This window comes from Aphelocoma coerulescens, chromosome 1 (assembly GCF_041296385.1).
Source record: "Aphelocoma coerulescens isolate FSJ_1873_10779 chromosome 1, UR_Acoe_1.0, whole genome shotgun sequence".
NCBI lineage: Eukaryota > Metazoa > Chordata > Aves > Passeriformes > Corvidae > Aphelocoma > Aphelocoma coerulescens.
The window spans coordinates 28,987,675-29,006,518 of record NC_091013.1 but is presented as its reverse complement, the minus strand read 5'-3'; the positions used below and the strand labels follow the sequence as shown (position 1 = coordinate 29,006,518).

General features: G+C 37.7%; 1 protein-coding gene across 1 annotated transcript in view; it reads right to left on the bottom strand.

Moving 5' to 3' along the window:
* TGFBRAP1 (transforming growth factor beta receptor associated protein 1) overlaps positions 1-18,844 on the bottom strand; it is a 37,470-nt gene that overhangs the window by 11,660 nt on the left and 6,966 nt on the right. Inside the window, exons 3-7 of the mRNA XM_069005283.1 lie at positions 14,717-14,911; positions 13,591-13,745; positions 7,808-7,890; positions 1,811-2,152; positions 398-455 (exon numbers count right to left, since the gene is read on the bottom strand). Coding sequence (XP_068861384.1) covers positions 398-455; positions 1,811-2,152; positions 7,808-7,890; positions 13,591-13,745; positions 14,717-14,911 — 833 coding nt within the window. The remainder of the gene's footprint in view (positions 1-397; positions 456-1,810; positions 2,153-7,807; positions 7,891-13,590; positions 13,746-14,716; positions 14,912-18,844) is intronic.

Below are 18,844 nucleotides of genomic sequence, written 5' to 3'. Positions count from 1 at the left end.
GTGTGTATACAGATCAATCAGCACAGGGCATGGTCCTGGAGTCCCATAAATATCTTTTAAAGTGAGTGCTTGATTATTTTAGCACTTCTGTCCATCTTTTAAGAGTATAAACATATGTTCTGGTATATACAGTTTTGCTTTAAAAATATGATACAAGCATCTAAATAACTGCCAACTTCAGTAAGCTCTTCAGACTTTTCACATTTAGCATATTATTTTATTCAAGGAAGTCTTAACATAAGTTTCAAGTTATAATATATTTCTCATCTACACACACACATATACATACACATCACAACTTTTCAAACAGATAAACTAAGACCTCAGATTTTTTATCTCAGAGCTAAAACAGTATTTTGGAATGGTTTACAGATGATACTAAAAGCTTTATTCTAACCTGCAGTGCTGCAGCATCCTGACCATTGTAGTGATACAGGAGACCAAGTGCAAAATACCTGTAAAGAAAGAGAAAATTAATATTAAAATTGCTAGAACTTTCCCACTAATTTCATTATGGACCGATTAGCACAGTACAACAAATAATGGCTTACAATGACGTGCACATGGCCATGTCTGTACTTGAACAAGTCTCTGTAGGCTGTTTTTATGAATCAAAGGAGAGAAGTTCTGCCCTAAAAGTGTGTCTCCATCAATCCTGTAACTAGAACCTGTCTTGGGGACTAGAGCCAACTTACACGAAGTATGTGCCCAATCAGAGATATTTCCCACACCATTCTGTCAATTTTATGTCCAGACTTAACACCCACCTCCAAGCAACTATTCCTCCAACAGTTCATCAGCTGTCATTAAATAAAATTTTATTATGTGTTTATTTAAAACTCTGTTTTACTATCAGAAACTTTTTTCTTTACTGTGGCAGGGAGTCAAGTCAGGCAAAGAAGAGCTTTGTATGGTGCTATTACAGAGTGGGCTTTGTGTACTCTAAGAAAAATACAGCCAAATTCTGTAATGGCTGTCCTCACAGAACAATGTTCTAACATTCATTCAATTCAAAAGTTTGCCATGCAAACCACACTTACCGAAAGGTTTTAACAAAACACCTAAAATAAATGAAATTACCCTAAATATAACCACAATGAAAGACTCTGCCTCACCACTATAGCTGCTACTACTGCACCAGACAGTTTAAAGCTAAAGAAAGGAAAACCAAGATAGACAAACTACCTAAGGCTGGAGTTTGTATTTTACACATTTACTACCTAATGTTTCCTGCTTAATGAGAGTCAATTCTCTGCCTGCTGGCATTTCTGGTTTGAAGTAATTTGCAGTCATCTTAAGGAACCTCTTTTTGGTCAATCAGTGGAACACAAAGTTTGCAATTCAGAACTAAGAGCTCCTTCCTTGAATAAGCAACTACAATTTCAAAGCCACTAACTGGTTAATAGCTTTTACCCAAGGTAGTGCACGCTTTAAGGCATCTTTTCATTCTGTGTACAACTACTGCAGCCATTCAACTCCCCCATTATCACAAGGGCAAACAATTAACTTCCCCCCCCAAGCTTGTACCAATTCTTTATTTTTGTACTGAATACAGAAACTTCCATGGAGAACTCTGCGTTTCATTTACCAGGATAAGACAGAATGCATTTCCTTTACCTCAGACTGTCAATTAATAGCTTTTCACCAATATTTTTAAATGCTAACAATGTTAATTCAGACTGAGTTGTCTTTTGGACAAGTGTAAGCACAGAAACTACAAGTACTCAAACACATTGTTCTAGAAGCCAAGAGCATCTAAGACAATTTTTCCTCCGGTCCAGAAGGCACAATAATGAAAAAATCCACTCACTTTTTGTGTTTTTCCAGCCAAGCAGCACTATCTGTTAGAAGACAGAAGTTCTCTGAAACTAGGAGATCCAGCAGGCTTTCATGATTTGCCTCTGCATACAGCTTGAGTAAAGCTGTGTCGATATCCTCCTTGTAGCCATTTGCAACCTCAGTGCTGCGGACTTCATTCAAATAACTCATGAGGAATCGTTTGCATTTTGTCATCTTCTCCTGGTCCCCTTGGGTCAGCTGGTTCAGGTCCGCGTACTCATGCAGAGGGGGATGAGACCGGATAAATGAAGAGGAAGTAGGCAACAGGAAGGGGTAGAGAGAGATCAGCTCCCGGACGTCAAGCTGGCCGCTTCTGCAATTACAGTGTCAAACTAGATGAAGCAAAAAGAAAGAAAAAGTATACATAGGCACAAAAAAATGTGTGCTCACATATGCTTAGAGTCAGGACACTAACACGTAGTCAGTTTCTGGAGTATTTTTTGCTATATCTTTATTTATTTGTTTATCATTGTTCTTACTCCTCTAGACACTGGCCAGTCTCCAAATTTTCAGAGCTTTCAGCCTTTTGCTTTTGACCTTCCACAGCTGTTCTCTAGCATGTACAAAAATCAGCTGAACAGCCCTATAGCAGTCCTAGGACTGTCCTAGACTTCATCCATACACTGTGGGAGCTAGTCTTCATAAGGCAGCAAAAAGAAATATAAATGGAGAAAGTGAACCCTTTCAGACAAGCCACAAAAGACTGTCAGTATAATTCTGAAGAAAACAGCAACTTCCTGTACAAAACTGAAGCTTTCAGAACATGTGCTTGGATAATGAAAACATCTCCCCAGCCCTGAAATGCACCAGATTCCTCATTTGGCTCTCTTCCTACAGAGGTTCTGTAAACAAACCACAGATACTGATTATGCATCCATTTAACCAATAAGTCTGTTGTACAGGCAGAGGCCTCGGGTGCACATCTATGGAGGCTCCTCTGGAGTGGCTTTTCCACTTCAGGTGTGAAGGACACCCTATACTTTTATTCTGAAGCAAGTTGTAACATAGATACACCACAAAAACCATTTTTCTTTCAGCCTAGACTGAAATTCCTCAAGCTTTTAAAGAATGCATGTTGTGACAGAGTAATTTTTTTTTTTTACACATGGCAAATAATCCCTAATTTTCACAGCTAGAGTGAACCCTCTTTCCAGGCCTTACTTCAGAAGAACAGCAAGACATCAGAATTTATATTTTATAGTATTTTATTTCACTGTCAAAGTCTTTATTCAGAATTCACTTTTAAAAATTAATGTTCCTGAAATGCAGGAAATACTGTCACTGAAAAAAAAAAAAAAAATCAACATTAACTTGACATTAATCTTTCCCTACAAGAAACCCTGTTTAGTTATTTTGTGGCAAATAATTTTTTAAAAATAATTTTTATCTATCTGGTGATCAGCAAACTCAAAGACTTTCTCTTCACAACTTTGATTGGAATGAATTCCAGGAAGAAATAAATGAAAATGCAGAAGTAGAAAAGCAGCAGATTTCTACAGGCAATAAAGCATGAAAGATCATCATAAACAGGCTCATCCCTTCACTATGGGCACACCCTTCATCGTTCACTTCTTGCCAGAGACACAATTCCAAAACAATCCAGGAAATATGAACTAGTAGGAACCATCACCATGACAATCCCTATTTAGAACTTTTCTTTCAAGTTAATATAGTCTTGGCTCCAAAAATCTATATCAGAAGAAGGAAATTCTGGGAGACGGCAGCAACAGCAAATTCAAAAGCAGCATCCTCTCCTCCAGAACCTCGTGACTGCAAAGCACAGGAGTAGCAACATAGCCAATAAAGAACCACAACAGACAAAAATGGGAAGCCTTCCCATGAAGAGAGGTTTGAACAGCAGGTTTTCCCAATTCATACGGAGAAATCCTACTGCCTAAAACCTACCTCCACAGCAGAAAGGCCTACCTCTAACCAAGGGTAAAGCATTCAGGTCTACTTCACAGATTTCTGCAGTTCAAATTTCTTTTAATCCCTCTTCTGGGATTTGGCTTTGAAATTCTTAGATCTACATTATGGTAAGAGGCAGAATAACCAAGTAAGTTCTGTCAGTGTCATGACCTGATGGTTTCAAGAATATTTGAATTTTCAGTATGAACTTAATACAGTAACCTAACTACAGTTTTAGCTACTGCAACTACTCTGAAATTTCAAGTCCTGAGGACCACCAAATTAAATACGAGATGCATCACACTAGAAAATTAACCCTATTTGAAGAAAGAAGAGATTTTTTTCTCCCTCCAATCCAAATGAATCATCTCTGATTTGTATTAGAACAAAAGCTAACCCGTAACTTGAATAACATCCACAGGCTGCTCAAAATTTGTGCAGAAACAAGGAGTCTTAGTAAATCTGGAGAAATTCAGATGCAAACATTGGTTCCCTTGCTGGTTATGCAGTCAAGTATTTGGAGATGGCCTAAGACTGAGTTGGAGACTATGACCATTGAGATGGATGAAGTTAAAAAATGCTGTATTTAATATGCCACTTTTAATAAGTTTTAAAACATTTTCTAACTTCTACAGTAGCTTCTGAGTCCTTTCATCTTACCATCCAAGTTTTCTTAGATGATGAAGTAGTCAGCTACTTTACCTCTGACTTCACACATTCTGGCCTCAATGATAATCTGTTTCCAAAAGGAGAATCAGCTTTTCAACCTGGGCTAGCCTAAAGCCAGGGCTCTGAATCATCTGTGGTTTTCTCAGTAGGTCTAACTCGAGCTCAGCTGTACAATTTTGTTCCCCTCACAGCAGTGGTAAGCAGCAATCAAGCAGCCTCCTAAAAGCACCACATCATCCACAAGCTTCTTCAGAAAAATACTAGATACTAAACAATGACCCCACCTGCACAAATGGCTAACATTCAACTCAAGACTTGTGGCTCCTGGGATTTGTGGATGTCTTGTGGATCTCTCCATCACATCTGGACAAGACCCTTTTAGAGCAGCTACAAAGGTTCTCATCTCTTTTGAAAAACATGTCTGAGCCTTCAGCTTCTAGCACCTCAGGCTCAGCAAAATACATACAGGAACTTATCTCACAGTAGAAAACAAACTCCTAAGTTGAGACATCAGTGTTGTGAGGCAACTTCCCTTTGAGCAATTCTGCCTTAGTTCTCTTTGGGCTCCATATATATAGACAATGCAACAGGCAGAATCTACAAGTTTTCAGGAAATTTAGGTCTAAATTCAGAACCCCATATCTACAGATATCAGAGATGCCAAAGAAGCCAACAGTGTTAGCTGTTTTGCCTAAACTGGTTGTACTGGAAGCTTATATTCTTGAATCACATTTAAGATGCAAATCCCACATCATTCCTACTTCTTATTTCTCCAGGTGTTAAGTACCAGCAATTTTTTTAACCTCTTCAGTGTAGGAGAGACCTATACCTAAAGTCTCTCTATAAGCTTTCCAAGGTGAGAAATACTGTGTAAAGAGTTAACATTTTTATTTGTTAAAAAGAGCAAAGTTTAGAAAAGTTCCAGTATCCAATGTGTCAGAAGGCAAGCAATATCTAACCAGTAAACACCGAAGAGAACTGGTTTCCCTGTGACAACTGCCAAACATCTCAGTAAGGCATGTAAAATTCAGCAAATGACCTCCTAAAAAGCACTGTTTGGTATAACTCTAATGATAGCAATGTGAAAGAGTATAAATCACAACCACATAACACAATCACAATTTTGTTACTGCTAATAACAGATTTTTTCAGACCAAAGAAACCCTACTGTTACCTCTTGCTCAGTTTTAAGGTTAATGGATCTAGCTGAAGAAAATTATCCTCCTTTTGTTGAACTATTTGAGTTTCAATAAAGCTACCACTTTCTTCCTTTTTGTCAACCTTCTTCAGTATTCAGAAGCATCAGCATTAACCACAAGGAACGTGGCAAATTATTCCTCTTAGAAGTTCCAGTCTTTAAGAACTATGAATTCAAGCATAAGATATAACAGTTTCTTGACAAGGTTATCCAAGATGGGTAATAATGCAAGAAAATTAAGACCTTTAGTCCAATATAATTCCCCCTTGCTAACCTGTAACTGTCAGATATTTTCCAAGTAGTGAGATAATTTCACCTCATATTTAGCCAGAAGCAGGCCCACATACCACACCAAGAACTCTGAGGTACTGCTGCTACCCTGTTTCACTGCTTAAATCTGTCTTTTCTCAGGTACCGAATTTCCCTTTGACATTAAGATTGAAGTTATTTTTAAGACAAGGTTGAAACATCTACAGAGCAACACACTGGGATGGGAGGAAGTGCTTTCAGAGACTGCCACTCTCCCATTTTTCCTCTGAGCATCAGTAAGTTTAAAATGAACAAGATTGATTGAGACTGTATTAGGGCACACCCAGCTATTACTCTAGCTCGGTGTGCCCACCAGGGCTAAACATCAAGGAACATGAATTCCAGAACAAGTTTTTTCAGAGTCACCAAAATACTCTGCTTAGCTGATGTATGGCTGGACAGAAGAAAAGCACAGAAACTTATTCTGGCTTTCTTCCCTGAGCAGACACCAGCAATTCACAAACCATTGTTCTGCTTTGGAGTTGCAGCTTTTAGAGGAAGGGAACACCCTGGGATGCTGATTCAGCTACAAAATTTGTGGCTGGACAGCACATTTTCTCATGAAGCACATTTGTTTCCATAGAGGAGCTCCCACAATCCTATTCATTAAAGCTTGTTTGTCAGATGGACTGATAGTGGGATGGAGGATGCGTAACAAATCTTGGCTCCTTCCACAAGGTGGTAGAACTCCCCACAGGATACATTTCTCTCTTTTCACTGTTCTTAAAATAGTCTTAACTATGTACAGCTTGTACTTCTGCTTCAGATACACAACCCAGGGGTCAGATACACAAGTGTCTGAAAGTTCATAAGGGTGGAGAAAGACTGCAAGTTGCTCACAAATGACAAAAATTACTAGGTGATAAAAAAACCTGGTTGTGGCCAGAACAAATTGTCATTAAATGCTGTTCAGGCCTTTCCTGTCATTCCCTCATCTTCCCTCAGTGTATACTGCTCATCCAAGCCCAGTGTCTCCCATTATGAGCAGGAGGAAAAATGGTGAAGTCTCTCACAAGTAGCAACATTCCTCAAAGCTTTACTTTCCTCAATGCATTTCCATAAACCCAAGGACAACTTTTTTCCTACACTGTAAATATGCTTACGATATACTGAAAATCATCTAACCTTAATCCTATTCCATAGACTCTAAACTGATTTAAAGTGAATTTCAGCAGATAACAAGGAGAGGTATTTTATGTGGTCAGCATGCATTTCACTAACTACAGAGAGTGCCACATCACAGAAAGAGACATGGCTAGCAGAAATGAAATTATCAGGTAGAATAAAGATAACGAGCAGCATTTTCTGAATGAAAGTGGAATATCAAGGTCAATTTATAAACAAGTGACTGCTGAAATGGCTAAATCGGCAAGGTTAGTACAGACTTCAAGAACAAATCTGTCTTCTGGAAAAGGTCTAGCAGAACAAGTGTTAAAGCAAATTCAATATCAGCATCCTCATAAAAATTAGTGCAATTTTGTCAATAATCTTTAAATTGTAACTAATAGGTAAATTATACCTTTAGTTAAAAGTATTAAAAAAGAAAAAGGAACAAAGCAATATTCATGCTGTAAATCACAGCACAGACTCAATAATAAAGCCTTGACCTTCATGGGATAAATTAAAAAAATTGCCATACATACAACACTCAAACTCTTAATGCTACTATATGTTAGCATCCCCAAAAAAAAAACCTGAACCAGTTGCATTAACTCGTCAGCTATAAAGTTGTTTCAATGCTATTCTGTTCTTAACCCCAACAAAACCATTTTATCACAGTGAACTCACATCAAAAAACATTCAAGCAACTAAGTTTTTCAAACCAAGAACACTAACTCCTTATTTAAAGAAGGTAAATTATTAAATTTCTTGTCACACAATTACCTGAAGAGTTCTTTTGCTTCAAGGAACTGAAGCTGTGCAAACTGTATAAAACCTGCTTGCTGCAGGATTCGCTTGTACATTACCTATAAAAAAGGAGGGGGAGAAAAAGATTTATTATACTTGTATTTATGCAGTGCTAGTTACTACTGCAATAGCTGCCTGCCAAAAAACACCAAACACATGATCTTCAACCACACCTGACAAGTCACAAGCAAAATAAACCTTGATCCTCTACATTTTAATTTATGTACCTGAATATATTGAATCTGCTGCCCAGACTCAGTTTCTTACACAAATGTGTGTGAACACAACACTGCTCATGAATACTTAGTAAAAGCAAAGTCAACAAACAGCAAGTTTAAGTTTTCTTGTTCAAATAATGACTTATCTGACATCATGCTGACTTGCCTCAAGTTTTTTCTTGGGTTATTTGCAAACATAAAAGCCAATGGTTATCTTTGAAGTTCCCCACGATTCAGTAAGCACAAGAAATGAAGATGGTCCCACTTGACCACACACAGCCACTTCCTTCCTGTCTCATCTCTCTGGTGCAGCAACCTTGCTGGCAATTTTCATAATCTCATCTCCAGCTGATGGCCATATTTATGACTTTCTGCCAGTTTTGTTATTTTGATTTTTTTTTTAATAAAAAATTCTTTCAAAGCAGTTCAACCTATCCAGTATGTAGTACATTATGCAATGTACCATAAAAATATGGTTAAAAACCAAGTAAACCATATGGAAAGTTATTTGTTATGAAGCTTTACTGTTAATGTCACACCTAGACAGAAAATGTTTAAATGAAACTCAGTAGAAAGAGAACACAAAAACCACTTTAAATGATACGTAGTTATTAAATCTGAATGGTCAATCAACTACCAATTACAAGATTAAATGAAATCCTTGTGCTCAGAGTATTTCCAACAGGAAAAGAGAAGTACTAAAAGCCAGGAACCTAAACTGTGCTCTGCAGAGCATTCCCATTTGTGACAATGCTGGTATTTTGGCAAATACACCCAGCTACCTTCACATGTCCTCAGTTTGTCTCTTCAACTTGCTCATGAATACACAGCTTTCTAATGTTTCACACTGTACATGAAGGCTGTTACTAATATTAGACTTTAAAAAACCATTTTCAATAAAAATACTCAGAGAAATGACAATACAATAGGAACATATTCCAGATAGGAATTGCTGAAGAGCACTAAGCCTCAAGTACAGTGGACTGACACTCTAACTGATGATTTTTCACCTTGATTAAAGGTTATAGATTTACCAACAGAAAAGCTTGGCTTCAGTCCATTTAGTCTGTGCTTTACTAATGGTTTGTCTTAAGGAAATACTTAATCTCTGTTGTTAGCAAGTCTCTAAAATGCTTTGTAAGTTTGTGGGACTTTTCTTGCGTCCCCAGTGCATAGGAGAAAAGGGTAACAGAGAAATGTTATCAGGCACACTTTTTCAGACAAATATAACAATATAAAATTAAATTAACAATACCCCATGACATCTTTATATTAACTAATGCTTTACATTCAAGTATAATAATTAAAAATAGAGTTAACTAAAGCTAATAGAGAATTTAATTACAGTTACAAAGTAAAACTTCTTTAGGGGATTAACTCACAAAATAGCCAAAATATTTTTTGATTTCTGACAGTGTTATTACATCAATACACAGTAATGTGTGAACTGATGAATACCCACTTGGTCATCTTCCTAAGGACACTGCTGACGGATTTCAATCTGCAAATATTTGCATCTCGTGGCAGCAGAAAAATGCTAAAATCCAGCCTGACTTTCCAGGGAAAGACTTCTCACCCTGCTGACTAGTATCAAAAGTAGATAGGCTGGGTTTCCACCCCCCCCCAAACCTGTTTTCAATTTTTGCAGTGGAGTGATCACTAAAATTTACATATTTAGTCAACTATGGTATTGTGATAAAATTTGAAATAATCTCAATGAAAGCACTGCTTTAATTGCAGAGCTTAGTCTGTACAGCATTTTTTTAACAAAAAGTTGAAAAGAGCTCATTGATAGTGTAACTATAGGCTGAAGGAACCAGTTTTAAATTTGAACTGGTAAAGTAGTATTCACTTTCATTTAAATGTTGACATATCTTCAATTTTCCTTTAAAGACATGAAACAAAAAGTTGTGGAATATCTACAGACAGACACTTTCAGAACTTTTTAAAGAAGTAATGATGAGATAAGCAGTATCCAGGTAGATTTTTAGCTGACAGCATAAATACTAGATATTAAGATGCCCTGGGTAAAGATTATGGAAGAAAAAAGACCAGACTGGAAAATCCAATATTCCCCTTCTGACAGATGTTTAAGAATGGGCTAGACCTACATGTCAAACACACACAGTTAACTTCTGTTTATGACCAAAAAAACACCTTCTGTTCTTCCAGATCCATTTGTCAGATCTGGAACAGGCTTCTTTTCAAAAGGTACTAGGCCACACCCAGTCAAAATTCAACACCTTGTTTAGTCCTTTATAATTTCTGAAGAACCACCATAGGACTTGCAATTCTTTAGGCAAATTCTGCACTGTTGACTGAATTCACAGAAAAAAACAGTAGCTACAAAAACATGACAAAAGTTTTGTATTAATTCACATCTGAAAAAGCAATAGGAAAAAGAAAGATGACTACTGAAGCTGTGATTGCTGTAGTGAAGTCTTAATTCTCTCAACTACTAAAAAAGTCTTTTCTAAAATAGTTAGAATTACCAACTATATTGTCCAAAAGAATTTTTCTAGAAAGCCACTTTGTCTTTTGGTCAGATTTGCGTGCAGTTAATATGTTTTTTGAAACTAAAAAGAATTAGGAAGAAAAAAAAAAAAAGAAAAGAGAGATACCTATGCAAGATGTGTGTCAATCTAACCAAGGTCTTCACTACCATCAACCATGATTTCTGCAAACGTCAGCTGTCCTGAAAAATTAATAAGTAGTATTCAGTCATTTCATGGTGGCATGGTAGAAAGGCCTTTGTATTCTTCTATCAAAGATGATATCCAGCAGAGTCATCTCCTTGGAACACTTTTTCTTAGCATTTTTTACCTAGCAGGAATTCCTGATGCTCAAAAACAAAGACATTTTCCTCTGATATGGCAGAGCTAAATTTGCAGTCTGCAGGGACCACAAGTTAATATAACAGGTTAGAACTACTATGGTATGACCTGCTACTTTCCAGTAACTAAATATTGACTGTACAAATAATTCTGAGAGTACAGTACTTCACTGCTGCTATTCCACCATCATTCTGCATTACCAGCAATATATATTTATGGTGATATACAGAGGGAGAGCATGCACCCATGTATGCATGCAATGACAAAGTATTGAACTGTAGGGAAAAAAACCCCCATGTCCCCAAGATCTGCCCTGCAGCACCCTGAGTTCAAGTCACTCATTAGATGGCATCAGCCATTGCAAACTGCAGAACTAAAGCCCCATGTGACAAAGGGAACACTACACTTCATGAAACACTACACTTCATGAAACAGACAATAATAATCACTATTATGTATGGATAAATTATAGTGCCTGGATCAAGTGCCTTAATGCCAACCCTATGCACTCCTTCCTACTGCTTGTACAAAATGGCAAAATAAGGCCTTTAAAGTGTCAGCAGCTCAGGATTCAGTAATGCTTGCAAAATAGATACCTGAAGATACCTATTAGAAGATACCTATTAGAAAATACCTATTAGAAAATACCTATTAGAAAATAGATATCTATTATCTGAGGATAGCTCTCAGAAAGGAGTTAGAAATGAGTGACTGTGTGATTAGTTAAAGTATGCCAAAGAAATGTTTCAAAAACATATGCAAGGCATTTAATTTGTTGAGCTCCATCAGATTTATACTGCGTAAGACTACAGTAAAGAAAGTCTGACGTGCCTGTAACAAACCTGTAATGACAACACCAAGTACCAGAGTCACCACACAAAACTCATCATGTTACATTTCCAGCTACAGACAAGCTCTGAAAAACTGGAGTAGTCTCAACAACTAAGCCAAGTTGAGCCATTTTAATACCAGTCAGTGGGAGACTCCATCAATTCAAGTTGGTTAATATCAGTTTGCAAATACACTCCAGAAACAGAACAGGCTATTTTGCTCACAAGTACTATGTTTTCTGGTTTTCAGCTGTAGCATTGACTTAAAGCAACTGAACACCCTTAAAAGCACACTAAGTTAGAAAGAGCTTACAATATTCTAGGAAACAAAATAATTTCAGGAAGACCAACACCGCGCATTTAAGACATTTGTAAAAAAGAAAGTAACTTATTTTAGAGACTGAAAAATTCTAAACACAAGAAAACTAAGATGGAATGAGATTCTACATCATGCATTTTAGATAATGAATTGTGGTTCATCCTGTGGCAAAACACAGAAAGTCATCTCCCACACTAAATCCACAAACTGTAAAGAAATAATTGGAAAATTATAGGTCATCACACAGAGAAGACATTGCTTAGATTATGCATCCTGCCCCCACAGCAAGAGTTTTGTTTGCTTCTTTAAACAGATTGGAAGGGAAAAGTTGGAAGTGAAGATGCAAAGCAAAACACGCTGGAAGCTGAACTCTGTGTTTGCCTAAGTACTTTTCAGCTTCAAGCACTTTCAGGTGGTTGGACTTTCACAAAAGGATGGGAAGACTTTTCTCAAAAACCTTTTTGGTTCCAGCAGTCACCTAGCTGCTCATTTAAGAGAGGAGTTAAGGATCAAAATGAAAGCTGATACAAGTTTCATTTAATTTAATGATTGCCTTTCAAGTGCCTTGACTGAAACTGAAATGAAAAGGAATTAGAATCTTCTTGAAATTAAAAAAAAAAAAAAAAAAAGATCCTGACAGTGTGAATAACTTTGAACCATTGCAAACCTGTAACTTCCACATGTTCCAAACTTTACACCTTTCCAAACAAACCAGAAGTAACACAACTGTTTTAATGGCAAAAAAATGCTCCAAAGTATATTAAAAAAAAAAAAGAAAAACACAGATTTTTCTGCAGGTCACAGATCAAATTTTTCTTTTACAATAGCAAAGAAACCAAGTCAAATATTTATTCACCTACTCTATGAGTAGAGATGTCATGCTGCTTTTTACAATTCTCTAAATAGGAGCAAATACAGTAGAACATGTATTGCAATATAAATCACAGGTAGAAGGGAGTGAGTACAAATCCCTAATCAACACTCTAATCAGAGAGTTTGTAAGACACTTTGCCACACAAAAACCTTTGAGTTACACAGCAGTACAAGTGCTACTTGTAAGAGCTTGGAAGTAGGATTTATTTGCTTAAGATTTCCCATCACTTGACTTCGAAGGTAGGTGTTACTGTGGAGTTTACAATATGGTGAGAATCTTCAATAAAAAAATTAAAATGACGTAATTCTAATTTGAAATAAAGGATACATTTTTAAACAGCAATAGCAAATAGTAACAATCTAGTACTAAGGAAGAATCCCACTGGATTTTCTCTCACTAGGTTTTTTTGTTTTGCTGTGTTTTCAATTCTCTCAAGTCACACACTTGAAAAAATTCAACAAAACCCCAGAAGAACAACAGCATTCAACCCTGCCAATGTCACAGCCTCTACAAGTACAAAGCAATTTAGCAGAATGCCTATTTCCTCAGGCTGAAATCATAACAGGTATTACAACTTCTCTACAATGTAAATCCCTCCCCCACCCTCTCCAATCACTTGACCAATGGAATACATGACCCCACTGGGAAATTTGCATTTTCATGAAAATTAAAGGAAGGACAGACCTGAAATTTCTCTTTTGGAATATTCCTTCGAGCTCCTTTTGCTAGAACAAGGGCTTCTTCCACTCTGTGGCTAGCTAGAAGATCCTGAATCTGTTTTTCCAAAGGTAGTGGAACCAAGATATACACACCCTTGTTAGTAGCAACAATCACCTTTCCTGGACAGAACAAACAGATATATTCAATTTACAGCCTCTACAGAAAAAAAAAAAAAATATCAGAAACAGTCTTTAAGATACACAGTTTAAGATACAAGAACCTAAACAGCGTTAAAGTCCCAATAGTGACCTTTCCTGCTACCACATTTACTAGATAGTACAGTTTGCCTATAAATTCCAGCTCAGAAATACAGAGATAATGGTAAATTTATTTAGTTACAGCAGATTTTGTTCTACTCTAAGAGAAATTGGCTAGAATCACTCATGATGAACTAAGCTGGTAAAGTCACTGAAATTAACGCCAGATTCCAGAGAGTAGGAACTTTTAACTAACAGGTATTTCCCCAGGCTTACATTTGAAAATTTTAAGCTGTACACCAAATCTAGCAAGTAATATACAGTTCACAGTGCTAGAGTTTGTAGCTTTTCTGGAAAAAAAAAATGTAGTAGCATAGTATATTCCACACTTAAGAGTTCTCAATTGAAGAAGAGATCAATAGGAATTTTTGCACTTTTTTATTTAATAATTCTACGTGAAAGATCCAATTTTAAACCTCTTACACAGATATTTTAGAATGTATTATTCTTTTGTATTCTTTTCTAATAAGATAGAATTTTGTCAGGATAGTCAATGGACAAAATACCTGTAGGTCACAATTATTGAGTTGTAGCATTAAATTAACATTGCTCCTTTGAAAGAAACAATCAAGTTACAAGATAAAGCTCTAACTCCACAGACTCCTACCCAACAATTAACTTGACAATTACAGCACATTTAATGAGCATACATTTTGTTAGAAGTGTGGAATTTTGGATTACTAAAGCCTGCAAGGAATCTAACCAGCAAAGCATTTGCAATAAAAGTTTCAACAGGAAACATACTTGTTAGATACTTTGTTTAAAAAACAAACCCAAGAGACTGCAGTTGTTGTTCCAGAATTACTGATGCGACAAAGTGTCCTTTTTAATACCTTCAAAGTCCTGTAGAATGTGACCTTCTTTAAAAGGCAGGGTTTGCTTTTGCTGCTGGTCCAGCATGCTGTGCACCGTAATGAACTCATCATCGAGAGCAACCACGTAAGGAAAGCACAAAGCTGCCCCAATCACATTCTCTGACCAGTGCACCGGGGCGCGCTGCGAAATCCCATCTACAGTAGCAAACATGCCTACAAAAAGGGAAAAACAAAGCCTCAGGCTCATGCTAGTTGAAGACTGTTGTTTTCCCAAGACAAAGCAGGTACCAAGGTGCAGCAATGGAAAGTCTCAGAGCAGATGCAGTATCAGGCAGCATGGTAACAACATATCACACCTCCCTGGACCTGAACTGATATGTTGGTTAATTCAGTTCAATTTTTTTTTTTTCATCCTCTGTTAGCACAGGAACAGACAATGCCAAAAATTGAGGAGAGATGAATACTGAAACAAACTAGCAAGAATTATTCAAGTTTAATAAGTTTAAGAGCTTTCTTATAGGAATTATGCAATGTAGTTTGAATTCATTTCAGAACAGTAACACTTGTTGAGATCCAGCTTCCAAACAATCTTGCCTTAGCAGGAGCTGCAGACCTGCACCACCTGACCAATCCAGCAATGCAGATGTGTTTGTTCTTGTAGTGTCAAGTGTCTAAAGAGCATTTTAGTGGACACAATTGTTTACCACACTTCTTCACTTTTGCTACAGCCAACATTTTCCGAGAACAAGGGCCCATCTCCTTGGGATGAGTCACTTCCTGTGAAGCATCTGTGTTTTCAATCATTTGAAAAAATGCAGAGGCTGTGTATAAAGCAGCACAGAGTAAAGACTTTCTATTATCCCAGTGATAACTCCTATGCTGTCTTCAGAATAACCAGATTAAAATTTCAGATAATTTGCAGGGTGGTTTTTTGTCACTACCTTTCTTCATATCTATTCTGTCCTCCATTCTTCTCCTACCTTAACAGACTTTTAAATTGCTTTGGGACCACATGCCACTGGTTCTATTCAGGCTAGTTGATACTTCCCAATTCTGAGACATTAATTGAAGAAAAATTTCAGTTACAGTTTTCAGGCCTAGTTCAGTAACCATTTACCAGCTGAGCCATACTGAAGCACAGTGTAAACTTCTGTTCAAAATATAAATTCACACCTCTTAAAACAAGTATTCTCATGCCATTAAAAAGACATGCCCATGAAAATTGATCTTTGGCAGCAGTGAGCCACTTGACAGCTGGCAGAATAAGTCTGAGCTCTAAAGAACAGAAGAGATTAAAAGATTATGTTATTCAATTTACAAAATCTCTTCCAAACAGAGGATAATGAGGCAAGGCGATCTGAGTACAAGGACCTCTTTGGAATGAAAAAAAACCAAAAAAAAAAAGGAAAAACAGAGAAAACAAAACAGAAGGTTGTAGATTTGTACAGAACTACAGTGTAGACACTAAGCTTCTGGATCCCTTACAGCAGCTTTCAAATGATCAGACCCTTCCCCTTGACTAAGGGTTCTTTTTCACTACAATGATCAGCTTTTCAACCAGAGTACCTTACAGAAAATACTTTCTGGGTCATAATACATAATTCCTAATTTACTCTCTAGATCTTGATATTCTTATGACTCAGAAGTAAAATTTTATGTTAGGCAAAATGTACTGTCCAGTTTTAAAGGCTTTCAGTTGTTATTCCAGGATATAATCCCATTTCAAAACATGGGAGAAAACCTGTACTAAATACATACTAATCAGGAGTAAACTTAGGGCTTATTCTATTTGAAAGACTAATTCTTATGCTTTTCTATTTTTATGATGTTCTAACACAAATAATTATAAACCCCATACTTTTTTTAAATGAAAAAGCTCTTTTTAAGGTAATTTAAAAAATCCTTTATGGAAGTGAAAGGGTATGCATTCAAGTCAATGTCTCTCTACATCCCTCTGCGTTCAATAGCTAGGGCTTCTGTGGCAGAATGACGCATTTTCTGTCTTCATCCAGCTTTCACCTAAGGATAACAATAAACATAACTACAATCAGAAACCACAACCTTTGTATAGTACAGGAATGCATTTGATGAAACTTGAGATGAGGCCAGAAATCAATTCCGTATTAAAAATTGCAAAGGCTACACAAGAATTACAAGAGTTACCCAAAACAAAGCTACACTGTTTTCAGCACCAAGAGATAAAGAAATGTTTTGTATCATCTGCAAACTTGGTGAAAACGTGCTCCTCCCTACCAGCCAGGTTGTTGAAATTATGCTAATATTGACCTGCATTGGCCCCCTAGGGTACAAGAGTAGTGACTGGCCTCCAGCTGCACTCTGCACCGCTAACTACAAATCTTCTAGCCAAGCTTTCAATCCACCTCAACTGTTTCTCCAGCTCATTCTTCATCCATTTGTCTACAAAGGATGTCATGGCAGAGAGCATCAAAGCCTTGCTAACTTCACAGGATCACTGCTGTCCCCTCATTTGCCAAGCCGGCATGTGATCACAAAAGATGCTCAGTCTGGTCAGGTAATTTCCCCTTTTTAAATCTACATGGACTACTTCAAATCACATTCTTGCCTTTTGTATATTTGGAAATAGCTTCCGGGATTTTCCCAAATCACCTTCCTGAGGATCAGGGTACAGCTGGCTGTAATTCCCTGGTTCCTCTCTCTTGATCACCTAAGGCAGGAGTGAAAACATTTGTTTTCTTCCAGTCCTGAGGAACATCCTCTGATCTTCACGACCTTTCAAATATAATAAAGATTGGCCTCACAATGACATTGACCATCATCCTCAAGCATTCATGGGAACATCCTATCAGGTCCCATGGATTTGTCTGTCCAGTTTATTTAAACGTTCCATAACCTGATCCTTCTCTGCCAAGGGCAGGTATTTGTTGCTCCAGATTTTCCCACTGTTCCTAAGGGCTGATGATTCCTGAAAGAAGGTCATACCAGTAGACTGACGTAAAGAAGGCATTAAGCACCTCAGCCTTTTCCATGCCCTTTGGCATCAGGTCCTCCGCCCCACTTACCAGTGGGCTTCCATTAGACTTCCTGTGCTGCTTATATACTTGAAGCTCTTTTTGTTGCCCTTCATGGTGCTCAGCAGAGTCAATGCCAGACGGACATTGGCCTCTGCCCTGGTTTTGGATAGAGCTCATTTTCTTCTTAGCAGCTGGTGTTTTGGATTCAGTATGAGAACAGTGTTGATAACACACTAATGTTCAACAGAGCACACCCCTTCATCAGCTCCTCTGTCACCATCAATGCACTCCAGAAAACTCGTGGACTGCTTGTCTCTGCTGTGCGGCCCCTTTAGCAGGTACTGGAGTGGTTCAAGTTTACATTAAAAGCCAGGGCCTGCAAACGTAGATCTCTCCCCGTTACCTAAAGAAAGTCTTACCTACGCCTTCTTCCTGATGAAGTGGTCCGTTCCAGGCACTCACCGCAATGTCAACTATGTTAGTTTGCCCTCTAACCCAAATCCATAAACTCTCATCTGCCTCCTCCTTTGTTCCAAGGCACCCCACCACATCTTCCTACTGCTCCCATGTAAAGGGTAACCCCCATTTCAGCTCTTAACACGTACCTGTGCTGATTTCCCAGAAAAAGTGAGAGAGCTTCCACTACCATGATGTTTTGTAAAGACTTCTTTCTCTGCATATGCCTGAAACAGAACTTCTTCAGCTCTGTTTGCTGCTTATGAAGTCCCTAATCACACCATCTTGCACTGATTTGCTTGCCAACACAGCCTACCACCATCATGCCTAATCTAAATCCAACTCACCATGTTGTTCAGACAAGTCGGCAAAAACGCTTTTGCCTCACTTGACCTGGGGGATCCCATCTCTTCCTTAAAGAGGGATCCATAGTCCTAGAAGACAAACCCCATTACCACAAGTTGTACAATTGGTTGGTGATCTGCACAATCCACATACTCCTCCTCAAGAGGTTCTTCCCTACCAGCTGGCTGGATGAGAAAACCCCCATCTCCAGTATGAGGGAATCTCCCACTACTATTACTTGCTAATTCCTCTGGTGCTCCTGCACTGTTCAGGCTCAGATGATTTGTTGGACAGAACTTCTGCTTTTCATCTGCTACTGTAAGCACTGAGCATATTATATAGATGTGGATCA